We start from the raw sequence: 26,054 nt of genomic DNA, 5'->3' as shown, positions 1-26,054 counted from the left end.
GGCATTTTCCTGGGTATCTAAAAATTAACTTTATGCTTGTTCTGGCGATGGCTATACTCATCTCGACTGTAACATAAGCCGTGGCTTTCTGAAGCCAGAGATAGAGTTTGGGTTAAAAGATTGCTTTGTGCAGGAATTGAACTGATGACACTCAGCTTGGTAGACAGACACTCTAGTACCTTCGACTATCTTCAGGTATTTCAGAATTATTATGTGAATGCTTATTCTCTGTGTTTTGTTGACCAACCTGATGATCTCTCACACCTAAACTGCTAGGATACTAGCAAATTTTGAAACGAAATGGACCATTGCTTGGTATGTTACCAGACATGGTGGTAAATGTACTACTGCGACAATTTTAGGTGGTCAGCTTGCTGCAGAGTCAGCCTAATAATCCTTCATTATCATCCCTGGACATTAACTTTGATAGATGTGAGCTAGACCCAAAGAGGTAAATTAGCAGCCCTGCTTTAGACTGTGCTCCAACATACTAACAAAGCATTGTGGGATTTGTTGTAATAGCGGTACATGACAAACTTCGGTACGGTTCTGATGAACATTTGATATGATCTCTCAGGCCAACTATAATTGCACCGCAGGCCAAATTTGTACCAAACGTGTTTTATGTATTATTAAATTCATTCTCAGTTCAATGGAAAAGTAATTACAATGTCAGTCACATGTCACCCAACATGGTGTGTAGAGAATAAAGAATGACCATTCTTCTACAGATATAGTTTTACAGATGCAGAAGACGAACTGTACAAGGTATAAGCTGAGTTCATCTCTCCGCAGAAGATCTATCTCAGGAATATATGCAAAAATTGTAGAAAATTGTTGCACGATGTGGGCCAATAACAAAAAAACCAGAAAGTCTCATGCGAGATTTTTTGTTAGATCTTGACCTCTAATGTCGTCAGAAATACAAATATATGGACTGAAGACAGTTTAGTATGAATAAAAATTTACCAAGAAAGAGGACGAACTCTAAAAATGTTGGCCCTGAAAAGAAATGAGTCTCCGACTAGGCAGGAATCATCAATCACACATTTCTGGTTGAGAAGAAAGAGTGTCGGACAATCATTATGTGATCTTGTGATGCCAACAGAGGTTTTAACAGAGTTGTCACCTCCTATACATGATTTCAATGTACTCAAGTTTGGCAGACTGCACTCTGTAGCTTGATTTTGGTGGTGTGCCAGAAGATGTTGTTTCAACTCCTACTTGATACCCAACTTGTGGATACAATATCTACAAGTATACTTGGTATGGATTCTCTGGTGTCTTTAGAGGGAATTGAAGCAGGTGAATGTCTTGACATAGTGACATGTTGATGGAGAGAAAGAACCCGGATCAGTGTTTGAGCAACATATGTTTAACACTCTGATTACAGGAAAGTTGTTCACAGAATGATTAATGCTGACAAGACAAATGGATTATTGCTAACTAAATATTCTCCAATTACTGTCAAGAGTTTGAGCGTAACTACTGTGCTGCGTCACATTTGTAATTGTTCTCTAGAAGTCAGCAATGAAGATGAGGATAAATGTAATTAATAGAGTTAATGTATTTATTGAGAGTGTAAAACTAAGGATATTAAAAGCTTATCTAGCGTATGACCTATATAGCTAATAACACGAAAGTAAAATATTGATAAGAATTGCAAAACTAAATTCCTGACATGATCAGTGAAAACAATCTAAAGAATACAACATACGGATGGATGAATCGTTGTAAAAGTTCAAACAGATAGTCAGGTTTATAATAAGACTTTGTAATAATACCTAGCAGTTCATACTTTCTGTGAATGTGATGATAAATGACGGAGGAGACAATTACTAGATAGCTTATTTTAAATCGTTGTATTGTGAGCCATGGCAACGTAAAGGCAGAAAAAAGTAATATAATCTACTAAAAATATAAAAACAATTTGCTGTACATGGTAAAAAAAGTTATTCACATTTATTGTCAATAGTCACAACTGCAACTGGTATACATGTATATTCAGTTGATTGTATCTTACTCTCACATGATATAAAAATACAACTGTTTGTTTCTGTTGTTCAACAAGGTCGAGTGTGTAACTATAAAGATTTTAAATAATGTATGTATATAATCTGTTTGTATTATATATGACTGGGAGGTAGTCAACATTAATAGCTGAGAGATTCTTCAAATACCGCCTTTGTGACTGTCTCCTTTTTTAGGCAGCGACCCCAAAATGATTCTTCAGTACAAAGTTGCTCCTCTTTAAACGTAAAGCAGTCGATACCCATGACATTGAAGTAGATGCTGCCAATAAAGTTTGCTAGACCTTCTCCATAATCCGTAGATGCTTCACTTAGACAAGACTTGAATCTATAATTTAAAATGACAACAAATTGGTTTTTATTTAGAGGTTTAGTAACACTGAGTACAAAGTCCAATGTGATGTCAATTTGAGGTAGATTTGCAATTAGTGAGAAAGCTCTTTTTACAACAAAAGTAAATTATTGACAACATATGGCCACATATCTTGGAGCTAGATTATAATAAATATGTAAACTAAAATTAATATTATATTCTCTACATGCATTTTGTGACTAATCCGACTCATGAATTGCAAAATCTTTGAAACATTTTTTATTTTATTGAGTGTTTTAGCTTCTCAACTCTGCAGACTATGAGACACAAAGGCTAATCAAGTAGTATATTTACTCAGAGAACAAACTTAGAAAAGCAAGCACATAGGATTAATTATGACCCTGAGAATGTGGAGGATAAAGAACCAAGTATATCAGCTTACCAATAGACTTGAGGGTGTCTCATGTTTGAGGAAATAAAAATAAATACTTACTGGGTGTCACAGTCACAGTGGCTGACTGTCACGAATCTGTGATTGAAGTAGTAATATTCTGTTGATAGAGCTGGTATTACATAAGGACAATGATCGTGGGTTCTACAGCAACTATCTGTATACTCGTATTCACCAAGGTCATCGATGCCCTGAAAGGAGTTGCCTAACCCACACCAATTAGTACCTGAAGTGTTTGAGAAATACAGAATAGAAATTAGAAATAATATAGTGTAGAAACAACAAGTTTAATAACAAACTGTTTACATTAATCTTTTTAGTTTTGTTGTCAGTTACTGTTTAACAACTACTAATATAACGGGTACTAAACAAATAGTTTGCTCAAACCTTTACATAAAATTATTAGGGTATGTCGAGGGTCATAACTCCTTTCACTCACAGTTCTATATATGTAATTAAATATCAACAATATTATATACAATTATACTCAATAAACATACCTGGATATGTAATATCATTGAATCCCCTTTTAGATCTTGTCTTCTGATTTTCAAGCTGCTTGGCTGGCATGTTGCGTATCACGGCAGCGTCTGGTGCCGACTCAATCACTGCTGTGTTGTTCACGGTGAGTCCGATCTCCTTGGTATCTAGTTGATTACACTCATGTATCCAATTTGTAAAGTTTTTATTTATGATTGAGCGATGTTCTTGTTTAAAGTCACTTTCCATATCACTCACAGACACAAATGATACTTGATAGTATCTAGAGGTCACACGTTTGAGAAGTCTATGAATCTGTTGTCTTGAGGTAGAAATGTCACAGTCACTGAGGTGACTTTCCTGAGTTAGTACTAGTTGAATGATGGTTGAGCCATTGGTCATCTCAAGTAGACTGAGAGAGTGTTTCGTATCATTGACAACTCGTAAGAGTGTCACAACTCCCTGATCTCCTCGAATATATTCATAGTTTCCTTCCACTTGTCGATGTCGAGCGAATGAGCTCTGTAAAACTCTGTTGTACTGCTTGTTACCTCTTGCGAGGGCAGGTGGAAATAAAAGCAGCACAGCTCCTGTCAGCAGTAGAATGTTGAAACTCAGAGTAGGTGTCATTGTTGGTTGCCTGGTGAGAACTGATACTTCTGCAGCTGACAAGAGACTCTTTTATAGTCACTAAGTAGCAGGAAATATTAACATGACATCACATCAGATTACCCAATAGTTCCTCCTACTTGTTTTGGGCCCGGTGCTGACTTTTACTATAAATATAACTTCCTCTTCTGTTGCAATAACCTTGGTATTTGTTTACTGTGCTAAGGTACAGACTTTCCTGGTATACTCATGTGAATACAGAGACAGCCTGTTCACTGTATTAGGTCTTTATAAAGTCCTCAAGTAGTTGTACTTATATTGTCAGTAAAGTTGTCTACTAATATAGACTGCAACTTACTCCTAAAACTTATATATTGACCTCATGATAACCTTGACAGAGTGGATTATAAATAGATGGAAATTAGATAATGCTAATTCTAAGAAAATCACAACAACTTGTCAGCTGTCAACAGGTTGTTACTAACACGGCAGTCTAGAATAGCTGCCACATTTTGCCATACTGATAATAACTGCTTATTATTGAAAGTCAGCCACACTCATAGAATATATTGTTTCTCAATACTATTATCAAATCAAACCAGATGATTTCAGAATCTCTACGCATCCAAAGTGTGTACTTGGGGTGAACGTGAGACATTTAGGTTCTAACCATGTATCCTTAACAATTTCAGGGGAATCATGGCGGTTTCAACCTTGATTTAGGAACACAAGGCTACATGACACACTAAAGAAAATAGAGTTAATAAACATTTGCATGGCAGTGTATCATTAAAGGGCATGGCCTGAAATCCTTATAAATATTTTACAAAATCTTAATAAATATTGTTAGATTTTTAAACTACAAAAACTAAACTCTTGTTTTATACCAACTATGTTTAGTGTATAGTCGATTCATTCTTACTTTAAACAAAAGGTGATGACAGTGACGGTAAAATATTGCTAAATTTAGCAGATAGGAAATAAAAAATAACATTTTTCTAAAGTTGTATTGATATTTTGTAATGCATACTCTTCTAGGGTAGGGAACTTGAAAACATCCCTAGACAGGTGATATAGCTACAGTTTGTTGACATGTTTGAATAGATTTTATATGCTACAAACTATAAATAGCAACAATTAACAACTTCAGCTTTTTTCATGATTTTAGAGAAGATAAAACTTGAATACTTTGCATTTGCGGTTTTTTGCAATATTAAAGAACTTTTGGTGAAAACAAAAACTTAAGTCAATTTTTTAGTGTTTTGCGCTATTACAATGTTGATATAAAACTACTTGCATTGATTCCGACTTTTATAAAAATGCTTTAAATTTCATAACAATACTTTTCCAATAAACGAAGTGTAATAACAACTCATTCTAACCTTGTTCGCGGAAGAATTGATTCTTATTTTATAAAGTTCTCAAATAAAAATGTATGGACAAAAGAAAATGTTGATGTCCATCACATCAAGTTATTTCAGTCAGCTGAGTCAGCAGTAGATGTTTAGCTACATAACAACAATAGTAGCTCATGTTTTTCATGACAAATGATTGTAAATGTTCTCACGAGGAAATAACTCCTGATTACATGAAGCGGTCTGTTTTGTGACGAGTTTCGCAAAATTTGTAGAATTTGCCGCTGCTGTTGCCACACTTGAATTGTTCTCTTAAAATGTTTTTGGTATCATCACACACCTTTACTTGAGTACATATTTCTCAATAAAATAAATACAAACTTCAATAGATTAATGAATATTTATAGTGTGAACATAGTATTTACTTGGAGTTGTCTTCTCCAACTTATAGAAAGGCAAAAGCTGTACAAAATAGACACTCCTAATCTAATATATTTAGTTTTAGACTTTCAGTTCTTTCTGGTAGAAGGTGATCATGATTCAGCACTTCCTAATATGACCATATAGGTTTTATAAGCACTCACCACGTCTTCACTAGCTAGAAGCAGGAAGAAGAATGCTTTCCATTTCACCCTTGTATATATATACTTAGGGACCTCAATAAACTGAGAAAGCCACAATAAGCTGAGAAAGCTAAATAATCCTGCAAGCCTGTATGAGAGGCTTTGCCTTCTAAAACCTATCTGGTTTCCTTAGCCCAAGTTCATGTAACACAAACAGGTGCGCAATAGACGCTTGCATATACAACAATACAAGGAAATATATTTGGGAAATGCTGCAGTAGAACAGTGATTCACTCAGAAAAAACATGTTCTTTGATTTTTGAACAGAATAAATAATTTCCTTTTAGTAAATAGATATCTTATTTAGAGGTTTGTTTATAAATTAGTAGTTTAAACAAACAGTTAGCTTAGTTGGAAGGGCTGAGAGACCGTCCCCTTACAAGGTACACCGAGTTCTTCATGTCTAGTAGGTGTCTCAAGGGTGTTATGAAACTCTATATTTAACAAATAAATTAGAATTATATTATACTTGTTAAAAATTTAATTTTATTTTATTATTAACAAATAGTATTTTGTCTACATATTCTTGAATTTAGAGCTTCTCTTTTTTCAAGGTTCTTACAAAGTACTTTTCTGCTATTGCAGGAATAATGTGTCGAAATGAGTCATGTTGCCAAGGAGGAACAACTCCTATACCAGACTTATGCCAATTCATTTTTAACTCTGTTTCAAGTAGTTTTCATTCCTTGGAAACAAAACAGTATAAAGATAGTTTAATATATAGAAGAGCAACATATTCAAGATGTAGAGCAGAGGTGTCTAAGTCAAATAGATGGAGGGCCAAGTAAATAATTTAGCTACAAGCTGAAGGTCACACTGACAGAATGTTCATTAAAAATTGTAAAGTGATAGCTCAGTGTCAAATGAACCAAATCGAAAATCAAAAACCTAACAAATACATCTTAGTATGATCCCATAAATGAAGCAATATTTTTTCATGGCCCTATCCGTAATCATTAATTTTCAACAGACACAAAAAGCCAATGTCTCCATAAAGAATATCCGGTAGAATAAACATTAAATAAAAGACAGCGCTATTATTCAAGACACCATCAATAATCTGTGTTTACTCTTTTAGCAAAAGTAGGGTAAACTCATTTCAAAGAAGAAAATACTAATAGCAATTTCTTCACACAGGTTTTCCAACTACCTCCATGCGGATGTACTCCAACTCCCACCTCGTTTGAAACATCTCCCATCTCATCTCAAACATAATAAAAGTTGTGACATTCTGAAACCAGAGATAGAAGTTGGGTTAAAAGATTGCTTTGTGCAGGAATCGAACTGACTACACTCAGCTTGGTAGACCGACACTCAAGCACCTTCGGCTACCTTCAGGTGTTTCAGAATTATTATGCGAATGCTTATTCTCTGTGTTTTGTTGACCAACCTGAAAATTTCTCACACCTAAACTGCCAGGGTACCAACATAATTTAAAATAAAGCGGACCATTGATTGGCTCATTTTCAGACATAGTGGAAAATGTAATACTGCCACACCTTTATGCTGCCAGCTTGCTTCAGGCCCAACCTAATAATCCTTCATCCTCATCCCTGACATTAACTTTGATAGATGTTAGATAGAACCAGAGAGCTAAATTACTAACACTGGTTTAGACTGTGCTCCAGCATACTAGCAAAGCATTGTGGGATTTGTAGTATTAGCGATACATGACAAACAGAGTGACAGCTCTAATGTACATTTCTACATTTCACTTTTTGTACAACTCCAATGCATGTTTGATATGATCTCTCAGGCCAACTATAATTACACAGCAGGCCTAATTTAAACTACACATGTTTAATGTATTATTAGATTCATTCTCAGTTCACTGGAAAAGTAATTACAATGTCGGTCACATGTCACCCAACATGGTGTGTAGAGAATAAAGAATGACCTTTCTTGTACAGATATAGTTTTACAGATGTAGAAGATGAACTGTACAAGGTATAAGCTGAGTTCATCTCTCCGCAGAAGATCTATCTCAGGAATATATGCAAAAATTGTAGAAAATTGTTGCACGATGTGGGCCAATAACAAAAAAACCAGAAAGTCTCATGCGAGTTTTTTGGTTAGATCTTGACCTCTAAATTCGTCAGAAATACAAATATATGGACTGAAGACAGTTTAGTATGAATAAAAATTTACCAAGAAAGAGGACGAACTCTAAAAATGTTGGCCCTGAAAAGAAATGAGTCTCCGACTAGGCAGGAATCATCAATCACACATTTCTGGTTGAGAAGAAAGAGTGTCGGACAATCATTATGTGATCTTGTGATGCCAACAGAGGTTTTAACAGAGTTGTCACCTCCTATACATGATTTCAATGTACTCAGGTTTAGCAGACTGCACTCTGTAGCTTGATTTTGGTGGTGTGCCAGAAGATGTTGTTTCAACTCCTACTTGATACCTAACTTGTGGATACAATATCTACAATTATACTTGGTATGGATTCTCTGGTGTCTTTAGAGGGATTGAAGCAGGTGAATGTCTTGACATAGTGACATGTTGATGGAGAGAAAGAACCCGGATCAGTGTTTGAGCAACATATGTTTAACACTCTGATTACAGGAAAGTTGTTCACAGAATGATTAATGCTGACAAGACAAAAGGATTATTACTAACTAAATATTCTCCAATTACTGTCAAGAGTTTGAGCGTAACTACTGTGCTGCGTCACATTTGTAATTGTTCTCTAGAAGTCAGCAATGAAGATGAGGATAAATGTAATTAATAGAGTTAATGTATTTATTGAGAGTGTAAAACTAAGGATATTAAAAGCTTATCTAGCTTATGACTTATATAGCTAATAACACGAAAGTAAAATATTGATAAGAATTGCAAAACTAAATTTCTGACGTGATCAGTAAAAACAATCTAAAGAATACAACATACGGATGGATGAATCGTTGTAAAAGTTCAAACAGATAGTTAGGTTTATAATAAGACTTTGTAATAATACCTAGCAGTTCATACTTTCTGTGAATGTGATGATAAATGACGGAGGAGACAATTACTAGATAGCTTATTTTAAATCGTTGTATTGTGAGCCATGGCAACGTAAAGGCAGAAAAAAGTAATATAATCTACTAAAAATATAAAAACAATTTGCTGTACATGGTAAAAAAAGTTATTCACATTTATTGTCAATAGTCACAACTGCAACTGGTATACATGTATATTCAGTTGATTGTATCTTACTCTCACATGATATAAAAATACAACTGTTTGTTTGTGTTGTTCAACAAGGTCGAGTGTGTAACTATAAAGATTTTAAATAATGTATGTATATAATCTGTTTGTATTATATATGACTGGGAGGTAGTCAACATTAATAGCTGAGAGATTCTTCAAATACCGCCTTTGTGACTGTCTCCTTTTTTAGGCAGCGACCCCAAAATGATTCTTCAGTACAAAGTTGCTCCTCTTTAAACGTAAAGCAGTCGATACCCATGACATTGAAGTAGATGCTGCCAATAAAGTTTGCTAGACCTTCTCCATAATCCGTAGATGCTTCACTTAGACAAGACTTGAATCTATAATTTAAAATGACAACAAATTGGTTTTAATTTAAAGGTTTAGTAACACTGAGTACAAAGTCCAATGTGATGTCATAGTGATAGTCGCATATCTTTTAAAATAATGGTTTAAAACAAAGAAATTAAGCATTACATATATATTACTTTATCGGCAACAATTTGCTTTCAAACCAAAAATGTTTTCCAAATTACGCTATACAAGAATCATAAAAAGGGCAACAGTTAGTCCACCAATGATAATAAAATACTGTTTTTCTGTTAAGAAAACAGATATTAGGTAGAACATTGTTAAATGATACATTGTTGGAGGACACAAACCATGAAAGATTTTAAAATCGAAGTTGAATAAACACCTAGCAGAGTAGCAAAGATTTGGAAAGATCATTCGCTGGAATATGATGTAGATTTGCAATTAGTAAGAAAGCTCTTTTTACAACAAAAGTAAATTATTGACAACATATGGCCACATATCTTGAAGCTAGATTATAATAAATATGTAAACTAAAATTAATATTATATTCTCTACATGTATTTTTGTGACTGATCCGACTCATGAATTGCAAAATCTTTCAAACAATTTTTTGTTTTATTGAGTGTTTTAGCTTCTCAACTCTGCAGACTATGAGAGCCAAAGGCTAATCAAGCAGTATATTTACTCAGGGAACAAACATAGAAAAGCAAACACATAGGATTAATTATGGCCCTGAGAATGTGGAGGATAAAGAACCAAGTATATCCGCTTACCGATAGACTTGAAGGTGTCTCATGCTCGAGGAAATAAAAATGAATACTTACTGGGTGTCACAGTCACAGTGGCTGACTGTCACGAACCTGTGATTGAAGTAGTAATACTCTGTTGATAGAGCTGGTATTACATAAGGACAATGATCGTGGGTTCTACAGCAACTATCTGTATACTCATATTCACCAAGGTCATCGATGCCCTGAGAGGAGTTGCCTAACCCACACCAATTAGTACCTGAAGTGTTTGAGAAATACAGAATAGGAATTAGAAATAATATAGTGTAGAAATAACAAGTTTAATAACAAACTGTTTACATTAATCTTTTTAGTTTTGTTGTCAGTTACTGTTTAACAACTAGTAATATAACGGGTACTAAACAAATAGTTTGCTCAAACCTTTACATAAAATTATTAGGGTATGTCGAGGGTCATAACTCCTCTCACTAACAGTTCTATATATGTAATTAAATATCAACAATATTATATACAATTATACTCAATAAACATACCTGGATATGTAATATCATTGAATCCCCTTTTAGATCTTGTCTTCTGATTTTCAAGCTGCTTGGCTGGCATGTTGCGTATCACGGCAGCGTCTGGTGCCGACTCAATCACTGCTGTGTTGTTCACGATGAGTCCGATCTCCTTGGTATCTAGTCGATAACACTCATTTGTCCAATTTGTAAAGTTTTTATTTATGATTGAGCGATGTTCTTGTTTAAAGTCACTTTCCATATCACTCACAGACACAAATGATACTTGATAGTATCTAGAGGTCACACGTTTGAGAAGTCTATGAATCTGTTGTCTTGAGGTAGAAATGTCACAGTCACTGAGGTGACTTTCCTGAGTTAGTACTAGTTGAATGATGGTTGAGCCATTGGTCATCTCAAGTAGACTTAGAGAGTGTTTCGTGTCATTGACAACTCGTAAGAGTGTCACAACTCCCTGATCTCCTCGAATATATTCATAGTTTCCTTCCACTTGTCGATGTCGAGCGAATGAGCTCTGTAAAACTCTGTTGTACTGCTTGTTACCTCTTGCGAGGGCAGGTGGAAATAAAAGCAGCACAGCTCCTGTCAGCAGCAGAATGTTGAAACTCAGAGCAGGTGTCATCGTTGGTTGCCTGGTAAGGACTGATACTTCTGCAGCTGACAAGAGACTCTTTTATAATCACTAAGTAGCAGGAAATATAAACATGACATCACATCAGGTTACCCAATAGTTCCTCCTACTTGTTTTGGGCCCTGTGCTGACTTTTACTATAAATATAACTTCTTCTTCTGTTGCAATAACCTTGGTATTTGTTTACTGTGCTAAGGTACAGACTTTCCTGGTATACTCATGTGAATACAGAGACAGCCTGTTCACTGTATCAGGTCTTTATAAAGTCCTCAAGTAGTTGTACTTATATTGTCAGTAAAGTTCTCTACTAATATAGACTGCAACTTACTTCTAAAACTTATATATTGACCTCATGATAACCTTGACAGAGTGGATTATAAATAGATGGAAATTAGATAATGCTAATTCCAAGAAAATCACAACTTGTCAGCTGTCAACAGGTTGCTACTAACGGGCAGTCTAGAATAGCTGCCACGATTTGTCATACTGATAATAGCTGCTCATTATTGAAAACCAGCAACAATCATAGAATATATTGTTTCTTAATACTATCATCAAGTCAAACCCGATGATTTCAGAATCTCAGAATATAAAGTATGTACTTGGGTTGAATGTGAGACATTTAGGTTCTAACCATGTACCCTTAATAATTTCGAGATAATCAAGGTGGTTTCATCCTTGATTTAGAATGAAACTACCATGATTATCTTCAGTGTATCATAAGCACAAGGCTAAATGATACACTGAAGTGGATAGAGTTGATCAATGATTGCATGGCAGTGTATCGCTAAATACCGCGGCTTAAATTCCTTAGTAATATTTTACAAAATCTTGATAAATATTGTAATATTTTTAAACTACAAAACCTGAACTCTGGTTTTATATCAAACATGCTTAGTGTATATTAAGGTCAGTCTTACTTTAAAGAAGAAGAAAAAGAAGAAGTAATGAAAGTGTTGGTCACATATTGTTAAATGTAGCGGGTAGAGAAAAACCCATTTCTCTAAAGTTGTATTGATATTTTGTAATGCATACTCTTCTAGGGTAGGGAATTGAAAACATCCCTAGACAGGTGATATAGCTACAGTTTGTTGATATGTTTAAATAGTTTTTATAAGCTACAAACTATAAATAGCAACAACCAACAAATTCATTTTTTATAATTTTGGAGCAGATAAAACTTGAATACTTTGCATACGTTGTTTTTGCAATATCTAAGAACGTTTGGGAAAACAAAAACTTAAGTAAACTTTTCAGTGTTCTGAACTATTACAATGTTAATATAATACTACTTGCATTGATGCCCACTTTCATACAAATGCTGTAAATTTCATAATAATGCTCTTCCAATAAACGAGGTGTATGATAACAACACTTTAACCTTTTTCGTAGATGGATTAACATGTTTTATAAAGTTTTCAAATAAAATCATGGGCAAAAGTAAATGTTGCTGTAAGAAAATTGTCTATCACAACAAGTGATTTCAATCAGCTGAGTCAGCAGTAGATTGTCAGCTACATAACAACAATAGTAGTAGCTCATGTTTGTCATGACAAATTATTGTGAATGTTCTCATGGGAAAATAACTCCCGATTACATAAAGCTGTCTGTTTCGTGATGAGTTTTGCAAAATGTGTAGAATTTGCTGCTGTTACTGCCAAACCTCTAACTGTTCCCCTTAAAATGTATTTGATATCTTCACGCACCTTAACATGAGTACACATTTATAATTAAAATAATAAATACGAACTTCAAATAGACTAATGGTTACTCAGTGTGAACATAGTATTTACTTGGAGTTGTCTTCTCAAACATATAGAGAGGCAAAAGCTATACAAACTAGACAATCCTAATATATTTACTTTTAGACTTTCAGATCTTTCTGGTAAGTGTTTTTCATAAGTCAGCACTTCCTAATATAGCCATATATGTTTTATAAGCACTCACCACAAAGTCTTTATTAGCTAGAAGCAGGAAGAACAATGCTTTCCACTTCAACCTTGTATATATATATATACCCATATTTCCAGAGTTAGGAGTTGAATAAATATATACCAGTTAGGAGGTTTCGGAATATAAGGGATTAGGAGTTAACGCAAATATATATGGGTAAGCCTCCTATATGGTCTAATTTATCTACATTGTAGATATATATATATATATATTTATTCACCTCCTAATTATTATATATTTTTATGGAAATTTTAGGAGAATATGGTATCATACAATATATATTCATCGCCTTATCATACTTTCTATATATGCATACTAGAAAAACTGTCAAAACTTGGAGAATGTCTAGATGGTTGTTGTAAATTACATATCAATTTGAAGGTAAAATAATTCATACCTCAATGAGTAAGCAAAAATAATGATTACCAGTTAGCAGATTGCTACAAATTACACATAAATTAGAATGTTCCCACTGTAACTTATGTAATAGTCACAATGGAAACATTACATAGCATGGCATAGCTTACCTACCCTTTAGTAAGGTGCCGTAACCTATATCATTTAGGAGTTTGCTATAACTTGTTTCTTTGAGAGGCTGCTCTGATTTACATATAATAAAGTATGTTGCTATAACTTATAGATCACTTGAGTAATTGCTATAATTTGAATTTCACATAGTTGATAGCAATTATCTATATATCAGTGAGGAGGCTGCTATAAGTTATATATTATTTAAGAGGCTGCTGCTATTTATAAATTGTTTTGGAGGTTGCTATAACTTACAGATCATTGCAGAGGATGCTATGAGTTACATATAGTTTAGGATGTTGATATCACTTATAGATCACCTAAGACCTTGCTATAATTTGAATTTTCCATAGTTGATAGCTATTATTTATATATCAGTTAGGAGGCTGCTATGGATTATATATTAATTAGGAGGCTGCTGATATTTATATATCATTTAGGAGGTTGCTATAACTTACATATCATTGCAGAGGCTGCTATGAGTTACATACAATTTAGGATGTTGCTATCACTTATAGATCACCTAAGACCTTGCTATAATTTGAATTTTCCATAGTTTATAGCTATTATTTATATATCAGTTAGGAGGCTGCTATGGATTATATATTAATTAGGAAACTGGTGCTATTTATATATCATTTAAGAGGTTGCTATAACTTACATATCATTGCAGAGGTGCCATGTGTTACACATAATTTGGGATGTTGCTATCACTTATAGATCAACTAAGAGTCTGCTATAATTTGAATTTCATATAGATGGTAGCTACAGTACTATTTATATATCAGTTAGGAGGCTGCTATGAATTATATATTAATTAGGAGGCTGCTGCTATTCATATATCAATTAGGAGGTTGCTATAACTTACATATCATTGCAGAGGCTGCTATGGGTTACATATAGTTTAGGATTTTGTTATCACTTATAGATCACCTAAGACCTTGCTATAATTTGAATTTTCCATAGTTGATAGCTATTATTTATATATCAGTTAGGAGGCTGCTATGAATTGTATATTATTTAAGAGGTTGCTGCTATTTATATATCGTTTAGTAGGTTGCTATAACTTATTTATCTGCTATTATTATTTAACAAACATAATTTATATACTAGTCAGAAAGTTGCATGAAACTATACAACTTGTATCTTATAGCGATATACCTTTCACATATGTAAAAAGCTATTTAACTTAAATATAGGTTCTAGAGGTACCTATGACGTATACAGTGTACATACTTCAGAAGGCTATGATCGATTATGTACTATGTTAAGAAGGTAACATAACTTGCACACATTAGCTAAGAGGCCATAAAACCTTGTTCTCTTTTAGCAAATTATACACATAATGACTTCTCTGACTTATGACATATCAGAAAAGTAACAAAGTTATCTAAAAACACTCACAACATTTTACTATAGAATCTACTATATCTTTGTGCCTATTGGTGCGATCATGAGTTGTGGGCAAACCGGCCTCTGTTGCACATTTCCAAGCATTTTTTTCTGAAATAATTTAATTGTTGTTAAAACTTACATATCGTATAGTATGTTAAACTTTAAGGTAGGATTCTATAAATGTGTATATAAAACAACAACAGCCACCATGCTTGATACCAAAAAATTCAACTAGTCAAGTACCATAGAATGGTTGTTGCTTAGTTGCCAAACGGAGTAAATTTATTCAGACGTCAAGTTTAATGCGATATTACAAAAGCCTCAACAACAAGAAGACCTTTCTGCCAGTTTAATTTTGCAGCTTCTTGAGTAAATAGTGGGCTCATTATTAAGTCATCATTATAATTTTCAAACACCAATTTCTTTTAACAGTATACAGCTCTGACATTGTTGGTAGTTTGCCTAAATCTTCCGATCATGGCTTTTTGAACTCTCCATTTTCTTTTAGGCTGCATAACTTTCTGCTCACTAAAATAAACAAATAATGTAACTCAATATTTATAAATATGGTTTATGTTATACATGTAGTTTCTTATTCAGTCACATATCGCTGTTGCACAGCATACAAAAACTTAAAAAAAATTAGTTGGAAACAATGCATGGACGCAACTCAGTTACTGTGATTGCTAAAATGAAACTTACACATTTTTCCTTGCTGTGCATATTATCTACAGTAATAATTTGATTTACTTGCACAACATACTTAGTTACTCAATCTAACATACAATAACAGCAATTTCTTTCTATTCATCTTAAGCCACTCTTAGAACGTTAAGTAAAAACATTTTCCCACTCGGGGATGGAACCTAGAGAGTCAGGTTTCAAAACCGGCGCAATACCACAACACCATAAAATGGGTAGATTCCAAACAAGCCCATTGTGTCTATGTAGAACCCAGGGAAAAAATTAATGTCACATAGAGAGACAATAAAAATACAATAACATTCTATCTTGAGGGCATTTTCGCTTTTCAAAACTTCTTTTTGACTGCAATTTATTGTTAGCGATTATCAGTCGGGCTGAACCTAGCACGACACCAAATTTTTTCTAACTTTAGATCTCTCGACTTTGGGTGGTTTTATTGATCAATAGTAATACTGAGTCCTATTATTCACATTTTACCAGTAATAATAATGCCCTGAACTGTCAAGAAATTGATAAAACATTCTACTCAGACACATTCACTTAAATTTGGAAAATGACCCAAAACAAGTTATTTCTTATTGTGTAAGGAATTTCTGATTTTTTTAGTTAATCCAGCAGAATACCTGGCATAATTACTCAACATTTTGCTTGCATAACTAGTTCAATGGGATTATTGAGGATTAGGTTTTACTTTGATCATTCAAAATAAATATGAACATTCTTTGTCTTGTAATACAGGTCTAATGTAAAAATTAGCTCAGTTGATTAAATACTTTGGAGCGGCGAGCGGAAAAACTAAAATTTGGTTTGGTAACTAGTTTTACCAACATAGGGCAGAGTACTGACAGCAAAAACTGAATAGAACATGGTGTTTAATTAAAATGTAACATAAAAAAAAACGTTTTATTTTGTTTTGGTAAGCTTTCAGCAAAAATTTTTGTTTTGCACCTAAAATATTATTTTGCTCCAAATACTTTACGAAACAAGTGCTAATAAGTTTATTGATGCAAATTGTACTGAAATTATATTTGCTACGAGCACCAATGGAAATCAAAATAAGTAATAAAATTCTTACAGACTTTTTAAAAAACAATGGCCTTTGCTGCTACAAAACAGTGAGTAGACCCATAGGAAAAGAAGTATATGTTCTTATACTGCTAAAACTACCTTTGGCTCAGAAATCAGTTTTGAAAAGAGCAATGAATTATAATATGCATTGGCATAATGTTGTGATGGCTAGGAAACAAAGCTGGGTCTTGCACATGAGGGTAATTTAGCTAATGTAAATAGATTTCCTACACTACCTAATTGAAAGCATCAATGCAAAATCTAAATACATGTAACTACTTACTAGCCATAGTACGGAGTGACCTTTTATTGTTGGTCTACATAGCATCCGTCCGCTTTGAGCATCTTTAAATTCTATTAAAGTGGATTTTATTATGAGCTCCTTTGACATTTCAAAGTACTAAAATGGGCAAATACAAATTGCAATTTCAGGGAACTATTCAATTTAAAACATATGCCACAAAAAATTTCTCTACGTTGTTTGTAGAATATTCTAAAAGTGCTAACACTACATTTGTTTTAATTTTTAAAGTTGACACCAATAATTGAGCAAATTATGTAGCTTATTAGTAAAACTTTTGTTAACATCAGCAAACAAACCGCATACATGCTGCCCAATACCGAAGGCCAAAAATAATAATATATATTGCTATTTATATTTTTACCAATAGTTTTGCAGTTTTGTCTTTGTATTGCAATTTATATGCAACCTATTGTATTTCAGGTTTGAGCAAATATGAGTTTTAATTGTGTTCTGACTCTTCCTATCAGGTGGTTTCAACATTTTGAGGTAACAATGAAAAGCCATGAGTGGAATTTCAAACAAACTATTAAAAGCAAGTCATTGCGCAACTTCAGCAGCATCTTATATATATCATTCGCCAAACTCATTGTCTTGAATCATCAAAGTTCACCAAATCATTCAAAAAGAAATACAAATATTTGTACCGCTAATTATTCTATAGCTTAAAGAATAGAAAAAACATAATATTATTATGTTTTATTAGTTTTCTTGAGGCGTTGACTAATGTTCTAAAAAAAGAATCAAGTAGATTGACCCACTAGGAGCTGAGATATAGCCAGCAAAACACAGGTCTACCTAATAACGAATCAGAGGAAAACCCTTCGAAAATCCGGAGATATATTACATATGAAATCGACTTATTGGTCATGTGCCGGTGTTGCGCACCCTTACCACTGTTACGTATAATGATTGTTTTAGGCTACGAGATGTGAAACGCTTCTCGCGATAGTAAAGAATTTACAGACTAGCTCTGGTTTCGCAGAAAAATCAAGCAAACATTGTGTGGTAAAGGCATTTGCCCACAACCCCTCGCCATGATTTTTCAAAACAGAAGAGCAGATTTTGACTATTGTGCTTCAAATTTTAACTCGATCTCTACGGATCTGCTCCGAAGATCCTCTGTTCAACGAACAGCCTGCGTATAGTCTACATGCGACATCCGTGATTTGCAGTTTGTTTAGAATAAGAAATAGGATTGTGGATTTTTGTTCATTCATCTTTTTTCTACTGTGTACCTACTGCAGCATTCAGTTGATTATCATGATTAAAAACACTATTAACAGATGGTAGGTTCACTACAGCCATAATTTTAAAAAAGAATAACTTGACCGTGCTGCTCTTGCTGTATGAAAAGAAACCGATAGCTTTTGATTTGATTTTTCTATTTATCTATTATCTTATCTATAATTATTTTTATGATTAATATAATAATCATAATGCATATTATACAAAATAATAATATAACTGCGTATGGAATAAATGATGTAACTAATATAATTTGTACAAAAGTCCAATTGATAACCGAGATTAATGATTGATTTAATTGATTCCATTTATTAGCTATAGTTAAAAAAATCTGAACAGCGCTAAAGATGAGTCTGAATAGGGAAGCTAAGTGGGAGAACAACAAAACTGAGCTGAACTAGCAAAATGTTGCAAAATAATAGATGCGTGTAATCATTTTATGCTAAAACTAATCTACACGTCAGAGGGACTGGTTCGGAATCCTCAGAGCAATGATTGTTAGGCTCAATTTGATTGTTCTATACTTCCAGGGATTAAACTAATTAAAAGGCCGTGAATGTTATAGGAGAGCACATTAGTTGGTTTAATTGACCAATGGCACACAAGTCGATTTCATACGTCATATAATGGTGATTACCAAAACGCTTATGTTTTTTGGTAGACTTGGGTTTGGCTGGCTATATCTCAGCTTCTGGTTTGTCAATGTCCTTGATTCTTTTTTTAGAACATCAGTCAACACCTCAAGATAAATAATAAAACATAATAATATTATGTTGTAGTACAAGACTTTTTATGGTATTGACAGTGTTGTCCGAAGATTTCCCTGTAAAATTACCCTAAACTCACGAAGCAATTTGAAATTTTTGTTTAGGATTTTTCAACCTAAAAAGAAACATTTATTTTTTCTGATTTTCAAATTAGTTAGTGCTATTATAGCTTTCGCAAGTACATCCAGAATTGAAAAACAGAGAATTACTTATTTTGATGACATTATTGATGATTGTTGATGACCGATTCAGATTTTAGTGATTACACACATAATTAAAGTAGCAGCTCCAATAGTGACTCCAATGGTGGTCAAAGTAATAGTTTCGTAAGAGTAAGGAACATGGCAAAGCATCGTTTTTCGAGCTTCAAAGTGATCGTAGCTTCACATAGCTTTAGCAATGCACGAAGTAGGAATGCATTAAGTTTTTTGATTAGTACTATTTTTTAACATGTTGGAAAAATAAAATCTATAACAAAAGTGTTTTATATAGAATTTGAAGCTAATAAAAGTTGAACATATACTATGAAGCACAATCGACAATTTTTGCCACTATAATTGGAAGGGTTAAAAACTGCAGTGCCATGGCATTCAAACAAAGGTTTTACGGTAATCTTATTTCTTAGAAACTTTGTGAAATAAAACTTTTATTAATGTGGCGCGTTCTTGTGTAAATTAACCGTTAATCAGCAACATACCCCCCTTCAAGAAAGCGTCCAGCTGTGCTTCGTACCATTTTCCATCTGGTGGATATAGTGCTTGGATGCGGTGACCAGGTTACTACCAAAATAAGAAAAACAATTTGAATAGCCCAAACAGATGTTATGCAGATTAAAAATTGATGCAAAAGATGCCTGATGTTTGTAGGTTTTTCAGCAAATCCGTGTCCATACCTCCCATTACTAAAACTCCATGAAGCAGTAATAATTTATCTCATGCGATGTTCTTCTAAAAAATTGAAACATAGATTTTAAAGCTTCAACAATTTAAAGGGTTTCATTTACTCCAGTCACCTACTTATGACTCAGCCTCTAGTTTAAATCCGTATCAAATTACAACTAAAATGCATCAACTTGTTAATTACAATGAAAATAATACATTATCATAACTTTATACTGCCCTAAGCAAGCAAAACGCCTTATCTGACAAGTTTTTCAAAATTCACTTTTTTGTGCTTTTATGTAATTTAGGTTGAGATCTAACATGTCTCGAAATTTCATATATCTGAGACCACCAGAAATAGCACTTTTCACAATGTGCAAAACGCCCTATCCACATTTACCACACAAAAAGTGGCAACCAAAGCGCTCTATCTGCAGATACAGCGTTTTGATTGGCCTGAACATACACAAAGTTGGACATTATGAGCAGCATTATGTAATCAAAGAGTATATAAACAAAGGGAAGCAAAACTGAAGCATACATGTAAATATTTGGTTGTTTTAAGGCAGCTCATACAAGCTAGTGCACTTCTAAGTGCTCAATCTTATTGCTATATTTTTTATCATAATATATTTATTATGACAGGACGATATCTAAGTGACAAAAGTCTTGATTTAAAAATCCGACTCAGAGAGTTGATGAAAAATTTATTTTAATTACGTGTCCATTGGAAGGTTTTGCTTTTTTAAAATACTGACATTATTGCACTCAGTTGTTTGTTTTAAATTATTTTCAATAAAAGCGTTTGATCTTTTTTAAACTACTATTTTACTTATTCCTTTCATTTCATAACATCAAGTTTGAAGGATGCCTAGATCTTTGATCATCTCTTAACTTTTGAGCTGAATTTGGCTATTACAGGGCTTTAATCCATGTGTTGACTGGATGAGTAATAGAAATTGCAACATATATCATTTTGTTGACTAATTGCGGATTAATATCAGAATTTAAACTTGTAATCCATTGATAATCCAGTCATGGCAAATGGTCTTGTGGCAAACTAACAATGAGAAACCAGTCCAATTAAGCAATCAAAAGGCCCTATCTGCTGTGATAGAGCGTTTGATTGCCTAGTGCCAGCTTAGTAAATTGTCAATTTAAGCAAACAAAATGCCCTAAGTGAAATAACTCCTTTGATTTTAAAGTTTCACGAAAAAAGTTTTTCGCTAAAGATTGTTGGATATCTCACCATAATAAATAAAAAAACAACTAAAATACTGCTAATACTGATGCCAGGCTCGACCAAAACGCGTTTGTGCTTGTGCTGAACAGTTTACAAATATCAAGATACGGCGTTTTGCTTGCTCAGGGCAGTATAGTATACTAATAATTCTGCCTGTTTGGTGCTATCAATCAGCTAACACTACTAATCAAAATAAAAAGTATCCATAATTATTTTATTGCTTTTTAAAAAGTTACAAAAGTTAGGAGCATCGACAGAGTCACAGATATTCATCAATTGCTGGCTACCATGCTATATGTTACCATAATTATTTTAATGTGTGTCGGTTAATCTCACAAAGCTACCCTCGTGTATAATTACGATGTTATCATTTTATGAAAATTAGTAATAATTTCATTCTTTTAGCATTATAAAGTTGGGGTTTCTTGACCTTTTTAACTTGACAATATTACGATCTTGCAATTAAGGCAGTAAAATCGAAAATGGCTGCGAAAACCTATGCATTGTTGTTTGCCGTCGCAATTTGATGACATGAGTAAGTTGCTTAGAAATAGTATTTAAAGCGGCTCGCCCTAAATATCAAAATAGGCCACTACCGGTCTAACCTTTTGCATTGGTATTGAGGCAAAGTAAAACACCTTTCATGAGGACTTTTCACCATAATATGGTACAATTAATTCAGTGACAAAATTGGCAAAAGTAATATAAAACAATTTTGACAAACAAATATACCAATTGTGACATGCTTAGTCTGTTCTTCTGCTGCTGCAAAACCCTAAATGGCTAGACGCGTGAAAAAAGCAAAAATTTTAGCAGCTACAATCTCGCTAGAAGGTTGAACTTATGTGATGAGTCTTTAGGTTGTGTAGGAATGAGAGGTTGACTGGTTTCTTACAATCTATTTAATCAATTGACTAGCATGCAAGAAGGGGTAGTAAGCCATGCCACATTAGGAGAATGAGTCACTTTAAGCACAAACCACAATTGCATAAGTACATAGGTGATTTCTGCTAGTTAGAAGACCTTGGAGAATAAGACCACATTATGCAATTCTGTGCAGATTTTATTACTGCAGTTATAATTGTGCTGCAATACTTCTAATAGAGTGAAAAGCAGATGAGCTGCCCAACCACAACCTCCTTCATAAACTCATATATTATAAAGTTACAAAGAATAGGAATAACAACAATAGCTTTCATTCGGAGGCTGAGGCTATTGAGAAGTAGAAAGTGAATTAGCTAAGCAGGCAATAGTAGAACACACATAATAAGAGCATAGGCATCATGATTGACATGTATGCAGGCAATGCATTTATGTACAATTTTACTACCAAACTTTTTAGTAAAGCAAGACACCTTTGGCTAAAAAGTGCTAGATATAGGTCAAAACAAGCCACTGACAAATTTCATGTTATGCATCCTTGTTTGGACACTTTATTTCTAAAGTGTTTAATGCATTGGCAGTTTAACATAAAAGTGTGCCAAGAATGCACAAAGAACATTGACAGCAATAACTGCATAGTACTGACAGCAATAACTGAATAGAACATGCTCTTTAATTAAAATGTAACATAAAAATAAACGTTTTAGTTTGTTTTAGTAAGCTTGCAGCAAAAATGTTTGTTGTGCACATAAAATATTGTTTTGTTCTAAATACTTTACGAAACAATTAATAATAACTTTATTGATGCAAGTGGTACTGAAATTATATTTGCTACGAGCACCGATGGAAGTCAAAATAAGTAATACAATTCTTACAGACCTTTTAAAACAATGGCCTTTGCTGCTACAAAACAGTGAGTAGACCCATAGGAAGAGAAGTATATGTTCTTATACCGCTGAAACTACCTTTGGTTCAGAAATCAGATTTAAAAAGAGCAATGAATTATTATAAGCATTGGCAAAATGTTTGTGATGGATAAGAAACAGAGCTGGGTATTGCACATGCTGGTAGTTTAGCTAATGTAAATAGATTTCCTACACTACCTAATTGAAAGCATCAATGCAAAATCTAAATACATGTAAATACTTACTAGCCATAGTACAGAGTGACCTTTTAATGTTTGTCAACATAACATCCATACCGCTTTGAGCATCTTGAAATTATATTAAAGTTGCTTTCATTATGAGCTCCCTTTGACATTTTAAAGTATTAAAATGGGCAAATACAAGTTGCATTTTCAGAGAACTCTTCAATTCAAGTCATATGCCACAAAAAATTCCTCTGCGTTGTTTGTAGTATATTCTAAAAGTGCTAACACTACATTTGTTTTAAATTTTAAAGTTGACACCAATAATTGAGCAAATTATGTAGCTTATTAGTAAAACTTTTGTTAACATCAGCAAACAAACTGCATAAATGCTGCCCGATACCGAAGGCCAAAAATAATAATATATATTGCTATTTATTTTTTTACCAATAGTTTTGCAGTTTTGTTATTGTATAGCAAATTGTATAAAACCTACTGTATTTCAGGTTTGAGCAACTATGACTTTTAGTAGTGTTCTGACCCTTTCTATCGCGTGTTTTAAACATTTTGAGGTAATAATTAAAAGCCATGAGTTGAATTTCTAACAAACTATTAAATGCAAGTCATTGCGCAACTTCAGCAGCATCTTATATATATATATATATATATATCATTCGCCAAACTCATTGTCTTGAATCATCAAAGTTCACTAAATCATTCAAAAGGAAATACATACATTTGTATCTCTAATTCTTCTATAGCTTTACCCTTTTACTGCCACCCATGTACAAATTAAGCTACTGGCCTACCGCCAGCCATTTCACCGAAAATTGCCAATTTAGCTTCATGATATGTATACAATTTTGTTTCAACTTCAAAGTTTATCTAGAAACTTTTTGTAATATATTTTATTTTGCTAAAATGTTAACATATTTCAATGCTAGTAGCTATTATAGTGCTATGCATAAATCAATGTACCTTCACTTTGTGCATTGCTAAAGCTATGTGAAGCTACGATCGCTACGAAGCTAAAACGATCCTCTACAATGTCCCTTACACTTACAAAACTATTACTTTCACTATCATCAGAGTCACTGCTGCTACTTTAATTATCTGTGTAATCACAAAAATCTGAATTTCAATTGGCTATAATGTCATCAACATAAGTAATTATCTGTTTTCTGATTTGCGCGATACTTAACAAAACTTACACAAAAAATGTCCATTTCTATTTTGAAAATTCCCAAAAAAAATTTGAACCTGCCTATTTTAATATTTTAAAAATTTAAAATCATCGGTTATGTTTTCAACGGATAATAAAATTAGGTGACCAAGCAATTGTTAGAAAATTCGCATAAATGTGCATACGACAGTCGCTGATAGATTTAGCATAAATTCGCATACGGTAGGGTAAGAGTAAAAACAAACAAAATATTTGTCAATCTCCTGCCTCTAAACATGATATCTCAAATCTGATAATTACTCTCAGTGTTGGCTGAGTAACTAAAAGTGGTAATGGGTAACCATAGAAAACTATTCATTTTATCTAATTATGCAATTGCTAAGTAATTTCTACCATGACTCATAAAGACTAAGAAGAGTAATACTAAATCTCTATGCTATGCTACATTCCTTTGATTGGTTTGCACTGTCTGTATTATGTAATCTGCCAATAATAGATGAATAGAACACAAAAGTGGCATAATGGTTTATGTAAGCGTTTGAAATAATACAATGCCTATAAAAATTGACAACTTTTCTTACTGAAGCTATGGCTATATCAAAATATCACACTAATTTTTGGCTCGCATGTATAATGTGCTATTTTACAGCAACTTATTGCAATATCGCATACCTTTAATTTGATGTCTGTAAATCAGTCTTTGGTGTGGGCCATCAATGCTTCTCATCCAGCAGTTATCTATAACTAAAGCGTCATTGATTATTTGCAACTATATAAAGAAAGACTACTTTTGGGCATGCTGTTACATTCTTACGTCAGGTATACATTTGCTAGTTACAGTAAAACTTTGTACAGTATATTTTCTGTTGGTGAATTTAAAGTTTTGCTTATCATAGTAACTTTCCCAAAACATCAAACATTACTACATTTCAAAATACAACCTTACTGATATAATGTTTTATAGTTTTTAATCTATAATTATGTATGTGTTCAAAAATATTATAAAATTCGGTAGATGAAACCTTGATTATTTTGACATATTTTTTATGCAAACCAACATGCAATTAGCAACATACCTTTTCTAGAAAAAAACATCCAACTTTGTCTAATACTCTCTGCCATCTGATGAATATACTGGCAATAATGCTTACCAAGTTTCTACAAAAAAATGAAAAGATAATTCAAATAGCATAAACAGATATACAAACCAAAATGAATGCAAAATACACATTTTAGTTCAATGGTTAGGTTTTTTTGGCAAACTTGAATATCTGCCTCCTACTACTGAAGCTCTATAAAACAGCTAAGCTCCTAATTACTACACAATTACTACACAAGATTCAAACTAAATACTAAAAGTTTTAAAATTCAAAGGCTGCATATACCCCACTTACTTGCTTATGCCTACGCATGTACTACTATTACTTACAAAATCATAACTGAAATACACAAACTCTCACTATTCATGATAACAATAATACAATAACATAATGAACATGTTATTCTAATAACAGTTTTGACTGTTGGTAGAACCACATTAA

The 26,054-nt window shown here is 33.2% G+C and overlaps 2 protein-coding genes across 2 annotated transcripts; both read right to left on the bottom strand.

Annotated features, from left to right (window-relative positions):
- Window positions 1–1,747: 1,747 nt before the first annotated feature.
- On the bottom strand, window positions 1,748–3,904 carry LOC137390359 (uncharacterized). The gene is made up of 3 exons (XM_068076692.1): window positions 3,295–3,904; window positions 2,837–3,020; window positions 1,748–2,358 (listed from the first exon to the last, which is right to left on the bottom strand). Exons 1-3 carry the CDS (start codon window positions 3,902–3,904, stop codon window positions 2,154–2,156), a joined length of 999 nt encoding a protein of 332 aa, XP_067932793.1. The 3' UTR covers window positions 1,748–2,153.
- A 5,217-nt stretch (window positions 3,905–9,121) lies between these two features.
- On the bottom strand, window positions 9,122–11,263 carry LOC137390358 (uncharacterized). The gene is made up of 3 exons (XM_068076691.1): window positions 10,654–11,263; window positions 10,196–10,379; window positions 9,122–9,397 (listed from the first exon to the last, which is right to left on the bottom strand). Exons 1-3 carry the CDS (start codon window positions 11,261–11,263, stop codon window positions 9,193–9,195), a joined length of 999 nt encoding a protein of 332 aa, XP_067932792.1. The 3' UTR covers window positions 9,122–9,192.
- Between the last annotated feature and the right edge of the window lie 14,791 nt (window positions 11,264–26,054).

The sequence above is a fragment of the Watersipora subatra genome, chromosome 3 (genome assembly GCF_963576615.1).
Source record: "Watersipora subatra chromosome 3, tzWatSuba1.1, whole genome shotgun sequence".
In the NCBI taxonomy this organism is placed as follows: Eukaryota; Metazoa; Bryozoa; class Gymnolaemata; order Cheilostomatida; family Watersiporidae; genus Watersipora; species Watersipora subatra.
This window is presented reverse-complemented; position numbering and strand designations above follow the sequence as displayed.